The sequence below is a fragment of the Mustela erminea genome, chromosome 9 (assembly GCF_009829155.1).
Source record: "Mustela erminea isolate mMusErm1 chromosome 9, mMusErm1.Pri, whole genome shotgun sequence".
Taxonomy (NCBI): Eukaryota; Metazoa; Chordata; class Mammalia; order Carnivora; family Mustelidae; genus Mustela; species Mustela erminea.
In genome coordinates, this window is record NC_045622.1 from 64,004,581 (window position 1) to 64,018,417 (window position 13,837).

A 13,837-nucleotide genomic window follows, 5' to 3' on the forward strand; every position below is an offset into this window, starting at 1 on the left:
TTCATTGTGTATTTTCTAAGAATAGGGAGCTTTTTCTTACACAACCAGTGTATAGATAGAAATTTCATAAATTTACATTGATACAAAGCTTTTATCTAAACTACTGTTCATGTTTCAGTTTTGTCAGTTGGCCCAATAGTGTCCTTTATGACATATTCCTCCAATACAGGACCCAGGCTAGAGTCCAATATTATATTTGGTGGTTGTGTTTCTTTTTTTTTTTTTAAAGATTTTATTTATTTATTTGAGAGAGAGACAGTGAGAGAGAACATGAGCGAGAAGGTCAGAGGGAGAAGCAGACTCCCCATGGAGCTGGGAGCCCGATGTGGGACTCGATCCCGGGACTCCAGGATCATGACCTGAGCCGAAGGCAGTCGTCCAACAAACTGAGCCACCCAGGCGCCCCGGTGGTTGTGTTTCTTTAGCCTCCTTTCATCTGGAACATTTCCCCAGCTTTGTCTTTTATGACATTGACTTTTTTTCTAGTTCTTGGTTTATTTTATTTTTTAAATTTAAATTTAATTAATTAACATACAGTATATTATTAGTTGCAGAGGTAGAGGTCAGCGATTCATCAGTCTTATATATTACCCAGTGTTCATTACATCATGTGCCCTCCTTAATGCCCATCACCCAGGTACCCCCTCCTCCCACCCACCTCTCTTCCAGCAACCCTCAGTTTGTTTCCTATGATTAGGAGTCTCTTATGGTTTGTCTTCCTCTCTGGTTTCATCTTGTATTATTTTTCCCCTCCCTTCCCTTATGATCCTCTGTTTTTTTCTTAAATTCCACATATGAGTGAGAACATATAATTGTCATATGATTATCATACGATAATTATCAAATTATCGTATGATAATTTCTCTGATTGACTTATTTCGCTCTGCATAATACCCTCTAGTTCCATCCATGTTGTTACAAATGGCAAGGTTTCATTTTTTTGATAGCTGAGTAGTCTTCCAGTGTGTATATATACCACATCATTATTCAGTCCTCTGTCAGTGGACATCGGGACTCTTTCCATAGTTTGGCTATTGTGGACATTGCTGCTATAAACATTAGGGTACAGAAGTCCCTTCAGATCGCTATGCTTGTATCTTTGGGTTAAATACCCAGTAGCACAAATGCTGGGTCATAGGCTATCTCTATTTTTTTATTAACATATAATGTAATATTTGTTTCAGGGGTACAGGTCTGTGATTCAACAGTCTTACACAATTCACAGCTATCACCATAGCACATACCCTTCCCAATGTCCATCATCTAGTCACCCCATCTGTGCCACCCCCCACCAGCAACCCTCAGTTTGTTTCCTGAGATTGAGTCTCTTATAGTTTGTCTCCCTCTCTGGTTTCATCTTATTTCATTTTTCCCTTCCTTCCCCTATGATCCTCGGTCTTATTTCTTAAATGCCTCATATCAGATCTTATAATTGTCTTTCTCTGATTGACATTTCACTCAGCATAATACCCTCTGATTCCATCCATATCATCGCAAATGACAAGATTTCGTTTTTGATGGCTGCCTAATATTCCATTACACACACACACACACACCCCCATATCTTCTTTATCCATTCATCTTTTGATAGACATCTAGACTCTCCCCATAGTTTGGCTATTGTGGACATTGATGCTATGAACATTGGGGTGTATATGGTCCTTCTTTCTACTACCTTTGTATCTTTGGGGTAAATACCAAGTAGTGCAATTGCTGGGTTGTAGGGTGGCTCTATCTTCAACTTTTTGAGGAACCTCCATACTGTCTTCCAGAGTGGCTACACCAGCCTGCATTCCCATCAACTGCGTTCCCACACAACAGGTCTTGTGTGTAGAAGGTTCCGCTTTCTCCACATCCTCACCAACACCTGTCATTTCCTGACTTGTTAATTTTAGCCATTCTGACTGGTGTGAGGTGGTATCTCACTGTGGGTTTGATTTGTATTTCCCTGATGCCGAGCGATGTTGAGCATTTTTTCTTGTGTCTGTTGGTCATTTGGATGTCGTCTTTGCCAAAATGTCTGTTCATGTCTTCTGCCCATTTCTTGATTGGATTATTTGTTCTTTGGGTGTTGAGTTTGAGAAGTTATTTATAGATTTTGGATACTAGCCCTTTATCTGGTATGATATTGACATTTTGAAGAACATAGTCTTTTGTATTTTAGGGGAAAACTGTTTCATTACGATATAATTCACATACCATACAATTCACCCACTTAAAACTTCACAATTCAATGATTTTAATATATTCACAGAACTGTGAAAATATCACTATGTCAAATTTTAGAACATTTTTGTCCCCCCAAAAGACACTATGTACCCTTTAGCAGTCATTGCCCATTTCCTCCCAAACTCTCCAACGCTAGGCAGCTTGTAATGTCTAGGTTCTATCTTTATGGATTGGCCTATTTTGTCTATTTCAGTTAACCAGGATCATACACGACTGGCTTCTTTCACTTAGCGTAATGTTTTCAAGGTTCATCTGTGTTATAGAACTTCATTTCTTTTCATGGCCAAATCATATTCCATTATTTGGAATAATAATATTTCCAGTATTATCATATTTTGTTTACCCATTCATCAGTTGATAGACTTTTGAGTCATTCTAACTTTTGGCTGTCGTGATTACTGCTGCTGTGAGCTTTCATGTAATAAGTTCTTATGAAGATGTATGTTTTTATTTCTCTCAGAGTAGAACTGCTGGGTCATATGGTAACTCTATGTTTAACCTTTTGAGGAATGAACAGACTTTTCCAACGTGGTTGCATTTTACAGTCCCTACCAGCAATGTGTGAGGGTACCAGTGTCTCCTTATCCTTGGCAACACTGGTTATTATCTGACTCTTTAACTAGAGCTCTCTTAGTGGGTGTGAAATAGTGTCTCATTGTGGTTTGATTTGAATTTCCCCGATGACTGACGATGCTGAGCATATTTTCCTGTGCTTCTTGGCCGTTTGTTTATCTTCTTCAGGAAAATATCTTTTATGTCCTTTTCTCATTTCTAAGTTACTTATCTTTTTATTATTGAGCTGTAAGAGTTCTTTAAATATTCTAGCTACAAATCTCTTGTAAATTTTTACAATTTTTACATGATTTGTAAAAATTTTTCCCATTCATGGGTTGCCTTTTCACTTTCCTGATGGTGTTCTTTGGAATACAAAAGTTTTGAATTTCATTAGTGTACCAGTTATTTTTCAGCTTCATTCCCTTTTTTTAAAAGTGAAATATTCCTCACTTTGTTTGTATCTGAAGTTTCCTTATATTGAGGATGAGGTTTCGCATTCTTGGCCTGAGTACTGTATAGAAGATATTATGCTGGGACGCCTGAGTGACTCAGTAGGTTAAGCAGCTGCCTTTGGCTCGGGTAATGATCCTGGGGTCCTGGGAGTGAGTCCCACATCAGGGGGGGGTCCTTGCTCAGCAGGGAGCCTGCTTCTCTGTCTGCCACTCCCCCTGCTTGTGTTCTCTTCCTAGCAAATAAATAAATGAAATCTTAAAAAAAAAAAAAGGTGTTATGTTTTCTCAGGGTATATGGAGCCATGTGATGTCCTTGTGTCCTTTACTGGAGATGATAATTCTGATAATCTGATCAAGGTACTGCCTGATTTCTCTTCTGTATAATTATTAGATTTTTTTCTTCCCCATTCATGATTTTTCAAAGGATGAAATTCTTTCTTTTCTAAGCTATCTACACTCTATCAGCCCATTAGAGTTCAGTGCTCGCCAAGGCATGTGCTACATGGTGGACAGACCCTATGACTTCATGTCTCATCCGGGACTTTGTCCCACTGATCGTGAGGGCTCATGCAGATTCCTCACTGTTTCCTTAAACTCCTCTAGCTAAGTGAATCTCTTTGTAGGTTTTATTAGTCTACAACCCTGAGCACTGCCTCTCTGGAGTCAGAAGTGGACTTTGCCATGTTGGAACATCAAACTTGAGATAAACATTTCTGGAGAATGTGTTATTCCAGCCTCAGTAAGATGTGATGATGTCCTTACACATCAGGGCCTGAAGGTTGAAAATAAGAAAAGATGAAGGATTGACAGGCCTGTGTGTGTGTGTGTGTGTGTGTGTGTGTGCGCGCGCGTGCACACACGTGCTATTCCTGACCTGAAACAGTTTTACGGGGTTGGGAAAGTGTATTTCACTTTCTCTGCTCAGGAAGATAAGGATTTTCAGAGGTCTTATATGAGAACCCAGATCAGGCATTGTGGCCTTTCTTTCCTGCTTCACGCTCTAATTCTTCTGTTCCTAGAACACATCCCACCAGAAAGCCTATGACTAAAGGACTTTCGGTGTCACTGAAATAGGAGAGACCAGCAGAGTATGAACCCATTAACAAATAGATCTTGGATTTAGGCTGACCCTTGGGGTGGCTGTAAGGCCCAGGACAACCTCATCGAGGAGACTGACAGCAGACATCCCTACCCATCATGTCTCCTGAGGTGGGTGCGGCCCTTAGAGAGTTGCTTGTGGACTCGACCTAAATCCTTTCTCCTGGCACTGACATGGCTGGAGCTCTAGGGCCCCGAGTCCCTCTGTCCACCCACTAAGTGTCTCCTGGCTCAGGGAGGCACTCTGAGCTCTGACTGTCCTATCCCATCCTCTTTCCTGTCAGTGTTTCTTGCCTTATCTTCTGAATATTAAAATAAACCCAGGAGACGTCAAAAAAATGTATCTTGGATTTAACTTCTCAAGTCTGAAGAAGTGGAAGAGAATAACGGTGATGATGATAGTTAACATTTATTGAGCCCTTACTACATTCCAGGCAGTGTTCCAAGAGTTCTCCATGAGGAACTCATTTAATCCTCACAACAACCCTATCCAGTCAGTTTATGTACCATATGAGGAAACTGAGGTACAGAAAGGTTAAAATGACTTGTGCAGGGTCACACAACTATGATGTGGCAGAGCTGGGATACAAATCCAGGTATCACAGAGGACATAAGGGGAATCTTGGAGAAGATGAGCATCACGAAACATACTCGTAGAGAAATCTTTCACAAGACAAACAGAGAGAATGCATTCTTAGCAAAGTACATTAGGAATTCTGGGAGGCAGATACTGGATCACTGATGCTGCTTGAGTCGCCTCAGCCCCTCGTTGGAAGCCCTGAGTGAGGGTTTAACAAACCTCTGATACTTGCTCCCAGATCACCTCAAACTCCAGCTTTGGTACCTCTGTGGCTGCCAAAGCCTGCCTTCCTCAAGCCAAGTCACCTGGATCTAACGTCAGGGTTCTGGGCACATGTTCTTGCTTGGCCACCATTACCGTCTTGTTGTATCACCCACAGCTGTGTATGGTGGACAGGTGTCATGCACACACATTGGTAGTGTGTCCCAAGACCAGTTTGTGGTCACACAGCAAGATGGCCACAAGGCTGCAGAGGGCTGAGCACAATACGCCTGGCCAGGGTTCACCGCAAACTCCTACTCCAACTGCCACAATGTCTTGCTGGATGTGGTCACATCAGTAACACACTGTCCTGCCTGCAGCTTCAGTTCCATTTCCTGCTCAGCAGCTATTAATTTTTCTTGAATCACAAAGTGTGCATAATAAGGCAAAGCCAGCACCAAAGCTCAGATTTTTTTTTTTAAAGATTTTATTTATTGACAGAGAGAGAGAGAGCACAGAAGCAGGGGTAACGGCAGAGGCAGAGGGAGAAGCAGACTCCCTACTGAGTAAGCAGCCTGTTGCAGGGCTTGAGCCCAGGACCCTGAGATCATGACCTGACCCAAAGGCAGATGTTTAACTGACTGAGCCACCCAGATGCCCCCCAAAGCTCAGATCTGAGGTAGGTTTGTGTTTCTGCTTTTTGCACTGTGGAGGGAGAAGACAGAAAACGCCAAACTGTGTCTCAAAGTTATCCCTCAATTGCAGGATAAACTATAGGATCAGAGGGTGGTCCAAGTCAGGGGGTGTGGTAGCTCACGGAACTATATGTGCTGAAATACTTCACAACATTACAGTTTGGGGACTCTCCCCCCTCGTTCTTTCAACTCCTTTTCCCTCCTGTCTCAGCAATATAGAGCCAACCTAGCATGGTGCCTAGACCATTACAATGAATGAATGAATGTACAGGATGGGGGTGTGTGTACGGGTGGGTGTGTTTGGACAGATTCAGAGCACTGTTGATGGTTTGAAAAGACCCAATCAAGGCCATCCCACTTGGTCATTAGTCATTAGGCCAGGCAGAGAGAAGGAAAAGATCTAAACAGACACGTTCTGATGGCTGTACTGAACAACATGCAATCAATCAGTTGTCAAACCACAGCCCTGGTCCACAAATCTCACTGGTAACATTCCCCCTTAAACTGCAGTCGTTTAAGCTCCAAAGCAGGGAGAGGACAGAGACACACGTCTACTCCACCTTAGAGCCACTAGGTGGCGCCTGTCCCAGAAATTGCAAAACGGCTTGTTCACAGCTTGGAGCTCTGGTCAGCCTGGGGTGAGAGGAAATGTCAAGGGCTTGCTGGGTAGGTCGAGGAGCTTACCAGGGCCTGTGCTGCCAGCGTAGGTTTGAGGAGCGGGTGAGTACCCAGGAGAGGCCTGGATTGATGACTCTAACGATGAGCTCACCCCACCTAAAATAGCAACTCCTTCTCACCACCTACTCATCCTGTATCATTTTGCCCTTTACCTTCTTTAAGCAGTTATCACACTTGACTTTACAATTTGTTTATTTTCTGTCTCCCTTCCTAAGAACCTAAACTCTACAAGAGCAAAGACTTTATTTTGTTCACTATAGCACCACCTGTCCCTATGGTACCTAGCACTTCGTAAGCCCTCAAGAAATATGTTGGATAAATGACCAAGTGAGTGAACACATAACAAAGAACTATTAGGAACCAAGGTCTGTGGTTGCATTCCGCTGAGATATTCTGAAAACCAAATAATGCTAAATTATTGTCATGGTTTGCAGCAGGTGAATTTTTGTCCCTTTTATTCAGGTAAGGCAACCTGGATGAGAATTAGAGCGGTTTCATTTTTCTAAATCTATTTTGATTCTTCTGTGTTCCCTGGAAAGTGATCCCTGCTGAGTAGTTGGGTTTTTTGGCTGTCTGTCACAGGAGCAGACTTGCTGGGCCATCAGACCCCTGAGGATGGTCTCCTGCAGGCTGATCAGGATTGCCTGAAGGGAGAAGGAAGCAGGGAACCACAAATACTCAGGAAACTCAAGCTGGGTTCACAGTCCCCTAGAGTAGAAGATGCCACAGAAAGGAAGCCTCACCAAGGCTTCTAATTTCCTGTGGATAGGGCTCTCGTGGCTATATCTAGGACCTGGATTTGGAGGATGGCTTGCCTACCAAGAAGGCCATAGCTAGGCCAAGCCTCCCTTAACTTGGTGAAGAACTGCTTTACTCTTCATCTAATCCATTTGCCTCCTAAATACTGGCTAAGAGTGACAAAGACTGGGGTAAGGCTGTCAGGACCCATCCTGCCATGAAAAAGGAAGCAAAGATGCTGACAGCCCTGGTAAGAGGCATCCCTTCTGGACTGAGGAGAGGACTGAGGCTGGGCTTGGTGTGGGTGCCCGGATTTCCCGGTGCCCAGGCCCACCAGCTGTCGTAGCCTGCAGCAGGCAAGAGCCCTCGTGCTTTCCCCATAAAGATCTGCCCAAGGGCAAGTGAGTCTGTGTCTTGTGCTGGGCAGCCATGATCTTTCCCAAATTACCACAGGACAATTTTAAGATCACCTGCGAACCTAATTCCAGTGAATTCAAGAAAACACACTTAACAGCTCGGAGAATGATTCAGAGGAAGCAATTTTCCACAGTGAAGATAATGATCTGGTAGTGTGAAAAGGCAAACACTCTTTTATTAGCATTGGAAACTCAAGGGAAACGTTGCTAAATCCATAAATGCAGCACTTGAGTAAACGGCTCAGGAACAATATCCACAGCTGGAAAGGAGGACTTGTGCAGATTCCAGTTCCACTCAGACTCTTCCCACAGAACGAGCTCCCTTGGAGGGCAGGGGAAACAGCTCTAACCTCTTCCTTTTGACTGAACAATCAGCTCCTCCAGTCCCGGTCGTGTGCCCACACAGGGAAACCCAGAATGGAGAGTGCTCTGGTCTTCTTTATGTCCGTACTTTGCCCAGGTGTCCTCAACCTCATGTCTCATGTCTTTATTCTGTGACATATTCCAGCACTGACCTCTTCTGGGACTTCATAAAATCAGTTGCCTATCTGAACTCTTGAGTTTGGATTCCTAAACAGGTACCTCATACTTGATATGGCCCATCTCCTCCAGCTACCAGTTGCTCAGACAACTAGGAGGTCTCCTCGGTGGCTGCTTCTACCTTCCCCTCCATTCAGTTCTCATGCAAGTTCTTGACTCTGCCCTAAAACAGGTCCAGAAACTTTCTCTCGTCTCCACTCCACACCCTTAACCCAGACCACCTCATTTCCCACCGGGATGGTGGCTTGGTTGGTTGCGATAGTTGGCTGATGGCTCTCTACCTCCCCACCTTTTTCTGAAATCTATTCACTCAGTAACCAGAACTATCTTTTTAAAACATAAATCAGCTCGTCCCACTCCTTTGCCCCAACCCCTCTGAAAGCTTTACAACATACCGAGAATGAAACCCAAACCTCTTGTTCTAGATTCCAAAGCCTGATGTGCTCTGGCCCCTGTCCACTTCCCTTGCCTCATCTCGTCCCACTGCCTTCTCACTGGACAGTGACCACACACACACACACACACACACACACAGGCTCCTGCCTGTCAGCCTTTGCACTTGGCCTTCCTCTACCTGGCGCCCCCCCCCCCCCCCCCCCCCCCGCCTTGTCCCAAGCCTGGTTCCCTCTGGCCATTTTCAGGTTGAAATGTCATTTCCCCAGAGCATCCCTCCACAACCCGTAATTCTAAAGTAGCAACGCAGTCATCTGTCTTGTTAACCTACCACATAACACAATGCTAGCTGATACTTTCTGTGGTGATTTATTTGTTCACTGGCCACCTAAAATGTAAGTTCCACAAGAGCAAGGACCCTGTCTTTCTTGTCACTGTGCAACCCTAGGGCCTAGAACAGGGCCTGGCACAAAACAGACATTTAATAAATCTTTATTGACTTATAGGTAGCAACTGTAGCCACAAGCAGCCAGTCTTCCATAGCATCTCTTAGGGTGGTTAGTGGAGATAGAGAGGGTGCTTAGGAAGGGCCTCAGTTGCTCACACTTACACCAGGAGCAGAGCTCTGGTGGGCAGGCCTGCTCCTGGAGGGGGCCTCCTTCCAACCCCCAATGCATTTCCATCCCTGGCCTTCCTGTGACACCCGCAATACAGAACCACACAGTCAAGAACACAAAGTTACCAACGTGCGTGGACAGGATGGCACGGTTCCGCTCACCCCACCCCACACTGGGCAGGTCACTGAACCCGGTCGTATTACATTTCAGCTTTCAATTTATGATTAGACTCAGAAATGTAGGCAAAGTTCTGCAATGACAAACTCCAAGTGCTTATTTTGAGGATTATTTTTTAAAATGAAGATGTTTCAATTTTTGAAAAGAAATTTGGAAATGGGTACTTAGGACCCATCCAAATAAAGAAGAAAATTTTAATTAGAGGTGGGTTTTTTTTTTTTAAATCAATGTTATGGATAGGCTAAAAAAAAAAAAACAACAACAGGTGAAACGTGAGCTCAACAATAATGAAATAGTCTTTGTTTGCTTTAGAAATATTTGTTAACTATTCTTGAGTACTTTGGTGTTGAGAGTTGTGTGTCCAGAGTTAGTCTGTTACTGAAGTAACAACATCATAGTTGTTTGTTCTCAGTCCCCTCGGGAATGGCAGCTTGTTTGATAGGATTTTTTTTTTTTTTTAATTCACTGTAGTAAGATACTTACTTATGGATTTAAATTTGTAAAAATTAACTGGTATTTAAAGTTCTAGATTCTGTGGGAGAAAATGACTGTGAAGCCCCACTGTGCTGACCCAGTGTTGACCGCATACCTAGAGAGCGGGATTTGTGTAGCTGCCTCTGGTGGTGGTGTGATGGTTAAGAGAAACTCGGGGTTTGTGAGGCAGTACTTCTCCTAACTGTAGGTGATTCTCATCCACCAAAGAGATCAAGTCCGCCCTGAACTCTCCAGGCCCTAACACCGTGCCAAGCAGGGTACCAGAAAGACAGCTGAAGGTGCTAAAACCAGCACTGTGCATTTGCCGCCGAGCAGAAGCTGGACACAAGGAAGGCCATCCCTAGAACTATCGGATTATGTCTCTGGAAGTGCTTAGTTTTTATCTTTTTATCTCTAATTCTTTCTGTTTTAAGTACTTTTTTTAATGATCACTGCTTAGAACCCAAGTTCCTGGCATCCAACGAAGGTCACACAGGCTGGAGAAGGCCACAGGGAAACGGAATCCTCCCAGGTCTTAGGTGAGGCCTGGTGCCTGGAGCACTCTCCCTTCTTCCCTCTCTCCCTTCCTCCCTTCCTGCTCTGCCGGTCACAGCCTCGGTGCAGAGGGCTCCCTTAGGGAGAGCCGGGCAGGAGGAAGCTGAAGTTTCAGCCAAAGCAGCCCCTTTTGTGGCCTCCTTTCCACCACGGCCTCTGAGGAGGCCTTGAGGAGGAGTGAGAAGCAGGAGGGACTGGTGAGTCTTGCCTGAGCTGACTAGAGTCCCGCTCAGCCAGCTCCTGATGCTCTAAGACCTCTGCCCACAGCAGTGAGAGGTGGTGGGACTCACTGCCATTCTCGGTCCACATCCACAATGCTGGCAAAGAAAAACCAAGTTCAATTTACCAAAATATCTGTATTATCTATAAAAATTGAACTCTAATGAGTCACTGCTACGGGAGGCAGCAATATCCAACTATGTTGGCCGCAGAGGCAGACAGCTGTGTCCCACCAGCCCACAGGCAGAACGTGTCACCGGGGGTCCCGTGGGCAGGCTCACTTGTAAGGCCTCAAGAACCTGGACACTTTGGAACGCAGCAATCGGATGAAGGATCTTGGAAACATCTCCCGGGATTCCTGGGCTGTGTACTTGAAGTAGTTCTGGGGGTGGGCCAGGACGTCAAACAGAGCCTTGATCAGTTTCTTATCCTAAAAAGAACAGAAGTTCTGTTGCTGGGCCAAAATACTTAAACATTCCAGCATTTTGCCAATGGAACTATAATGGGCCCAGTATTGGACAGTAGGTTGATTAGCTGAGGAACACTTTGGGAAAATTGTTTCTTCTGATTTTTATCTTTTCTCCAGTTTTTATCTTCCCTAATTTTCTACAAAAAAGGTATTATTTTTATAAAGGAAAAGTGAATATATATATATAAAGAAAAGGTTTTCTTTTTCTAAACCAGATGAGCCACAACACTGGGATTTGAAGAGTACTTACAGGGTTAGTGATGTGGCAAGTGTCTGATGATTACTTATAAGTATCTAAAATTTGGTGAACCTTAGGCTTGAAGGATAAACAAGGAGCCAAACATCTTCAACCATCTGGAGAGTGAACATGGAAACATGATCTGCTGCTGGCTTATGATCAGCAAGTTTCCTACTCTTTCTCCACACATTTCCAAATGTAAACAAATACAGCTTCACTTGGCAACACTGAGGACAGCCACCTAATTTTTTTTTTTTTAATCAAGTCTAGTGAAGATATAAAACTGACCTCAGCCCAGAGCAGGCTTCGTATCTGACAGGTGGCCAAATGCAGCAAGAGTAAAAGCTTCTTCCAGCGGTGCTGGGAGCTCCATGGGTGCTGGGTGACTGCAGTGTCCACCATGGCTTTGTACTCACCTTCAGTATTTCCTGATGGTTCTCAGAGGCATAGAGCCTGCCATCTCGAACTATGTCTTCAATGAGCTCCTGGTAGTCCTCTGTTGGAACATAGGACATAACTGACATACAGAGGGTTTTGTTATTTCCAAACTCATTCTTTCCTTCATTTTAAAATAAGGTTCTGAGGAATGCCCCTTCTGTAGCTGTTATCTGAACAATGACCACTGTGATACTGAGAAGGTGAGCAGAAGAGAACTTCCGCAGATACCCACCATCATAGCCTCACACCAACCGGCCTCTGCACCCATCTCTTCTGCTCCATCTTCCCTCAGAGGAACCGTCTATGCAACCCGGTCAAGGCCCTTCCTCTACTTTATCCACTGACTCCATCTTCTCTCACCAAGGCAAGGACATTGGTTCAGTAATTCTGCCCTTTCTTCCCTACATGATGACATTCTCTCGCCCGACCAGGCATTCCCATCAGCACGTAAATATGCTATTATGTCTCTAATCCAGAAAAAGTCCTTCCCCCCTTGACCCCATTTCTCCCTCCAGCTTCTATCCTACATTTCTGCCCCCTTTATTGCAAAATTCCTCAAAAGAATTGTCAACACCCCCTCTCTCCAGTCATTCCTCCTCCCGGATCCACTTCCTCATTCAGTTCCAGGATAAGACACTCTGATTTTCCTCCTCCCCCACTGGTCACTTTGTCTGAGGCTCCTTTGCTTTTCTTCCTCTTCTCCCTGACCTCTTACTGTAGGAGGGACCCAGGGCTCAGTGCTTGGGTCTCATCTCTTCCGTCTATACTCACTCCCTGCTGGCCTCCTCCAGGCTCGTGGCTTTTCTCTGCTCTGCTTCTCTGCCTTCTGTCCTCCTCCCTTTCTTCTCTCTGCCCTCAGATTGTGCAAAACAATTGAGTTTCTTACCCACCAAGGAAGACTCTTTTTTACTTTTGGGGGGGGGATGGGGGTGGGGAGAATTTGGCTGGCTGTAGAGGGAAGAAAGCTACGTTCATTTTCTTATTAATAATTTTTGGTCCTGACGTATACGTTAAATGCAGTGTACATCACATAAGCTGTCTCTGAATCTAAACCCCCACCTTTCAAAGTCTAGCCTATTTCCTACAGTCATAATTCAAGCCAGGCATATGCAAAACACAATCTTTTCCAAATCCCAGGCTGAAAAGAATGCCTCTTTATATGCATATCATGTACAGCAAAACCAAACAAATCATAAGAACATCACTGGAATTGTGTGGGAAGAGTTCTTGAAAAAGTTTCTCCTAGTCAAGTGATGGTAAATGGAAACTTGTTAGCTCTTCTTAAGAGCTAGTTCTCATAATGGCTAATTGAATACATGTACAACCCCACTGGGTACCCTATGCGTGTGGTGTCTTCCTTCTTAGTCTTTTATTTTAATGAGTATAAAATATGAGGAAGGGGACTTGTTTTTCTCGAATTCTTCAGCTGCAGAGTGTCTTCCTGGGTGAACCAGCTCCTTTGGGTGATGGGTGTTCACCCAAAGGAACACCAGCTGCTGTGCTGTGTTCGGGTGTAAGAGAGAGCGGAAGAGCTGTTGGCCGCCACGCCAATGCTTCCAGACTGCTGTCAAAAAAATCTTCAAACAGTTCTCTCCACTCTTAAGAACTACCGTGTTTCGTCACTTGCTACAACTGTCATGAGAAAAGCAGTCGGGTGTTGTAGGTAAGAACTCTGGCCCTGGAGTCCCGAAGACCTCAGCAGTGTTGTCCTCCTGCAACCTCAGGCCGGCTGTCTACATTAATCTCTAAGCCTGAGTGGCCTTGTCTATAGACCCAGCCATGAATCGTGTCTACTTCTTGGGCGATCGTGAGGAATGTGCTGTGTCAGAGGTACTTAGCACATGCCTGGCACTCAGTACACGTACTCAGTGCATGTCAGCCACGACTACAACTCTCCCTGTCCTCCAGGGGTCAGTGAGCCAGTCTGTAGCAGTCTCCCCTGCCCCCCCCCCCCCTTTAAAGATTGATTCATTCGAGAGAAAGAGAATAAACAGGACGGGGAGAGGGAGCCAGAACCCTCAAGCTGACTCCCCGCTCAGCAAGGAGGCCAACATGGGGCACAGCCCCAGGACCCC

At 44.7% G+C, this 13,837-nt stretch overlaps 1 protein-coding gene across 3 annotated transcripts in view; it reads right to left on the reverse strand.

The window, feature by feature from the left end:
• Positions 1 to 9,725: 9,725 nt before the first annotated feature.
• The window catches only part of SCUBE2 (signal peptide, CUB domain and EGF like domain containing 2), a 68,836-nt gene continuing 64,724 nt past the window's right edge, over positions 9,726 to 13,837 (reverse strand). For all 3 annotated transcript variants that reach the window (XM_032357954.1, XM_032357953.1, XM_032357955.1), the window contains 2 exons: positions 11,741 to 11,820; positions 9,726 to 11,047 (listed from right to left, as the gene is read on the reverse strand). In XM_032357954.1, coding sequence (XP_032213845.1) covers positions 10,895 to 11,047; positions 11,741 to 11,820 — 233 coding nt within the window. In that variant the 3' untranslated portion in view covers positions 9,726 to 10,894. The remainder of the gene's footprint in view (positions 11,048 to 11,740; positions 11,821 to 13,837) is intronic.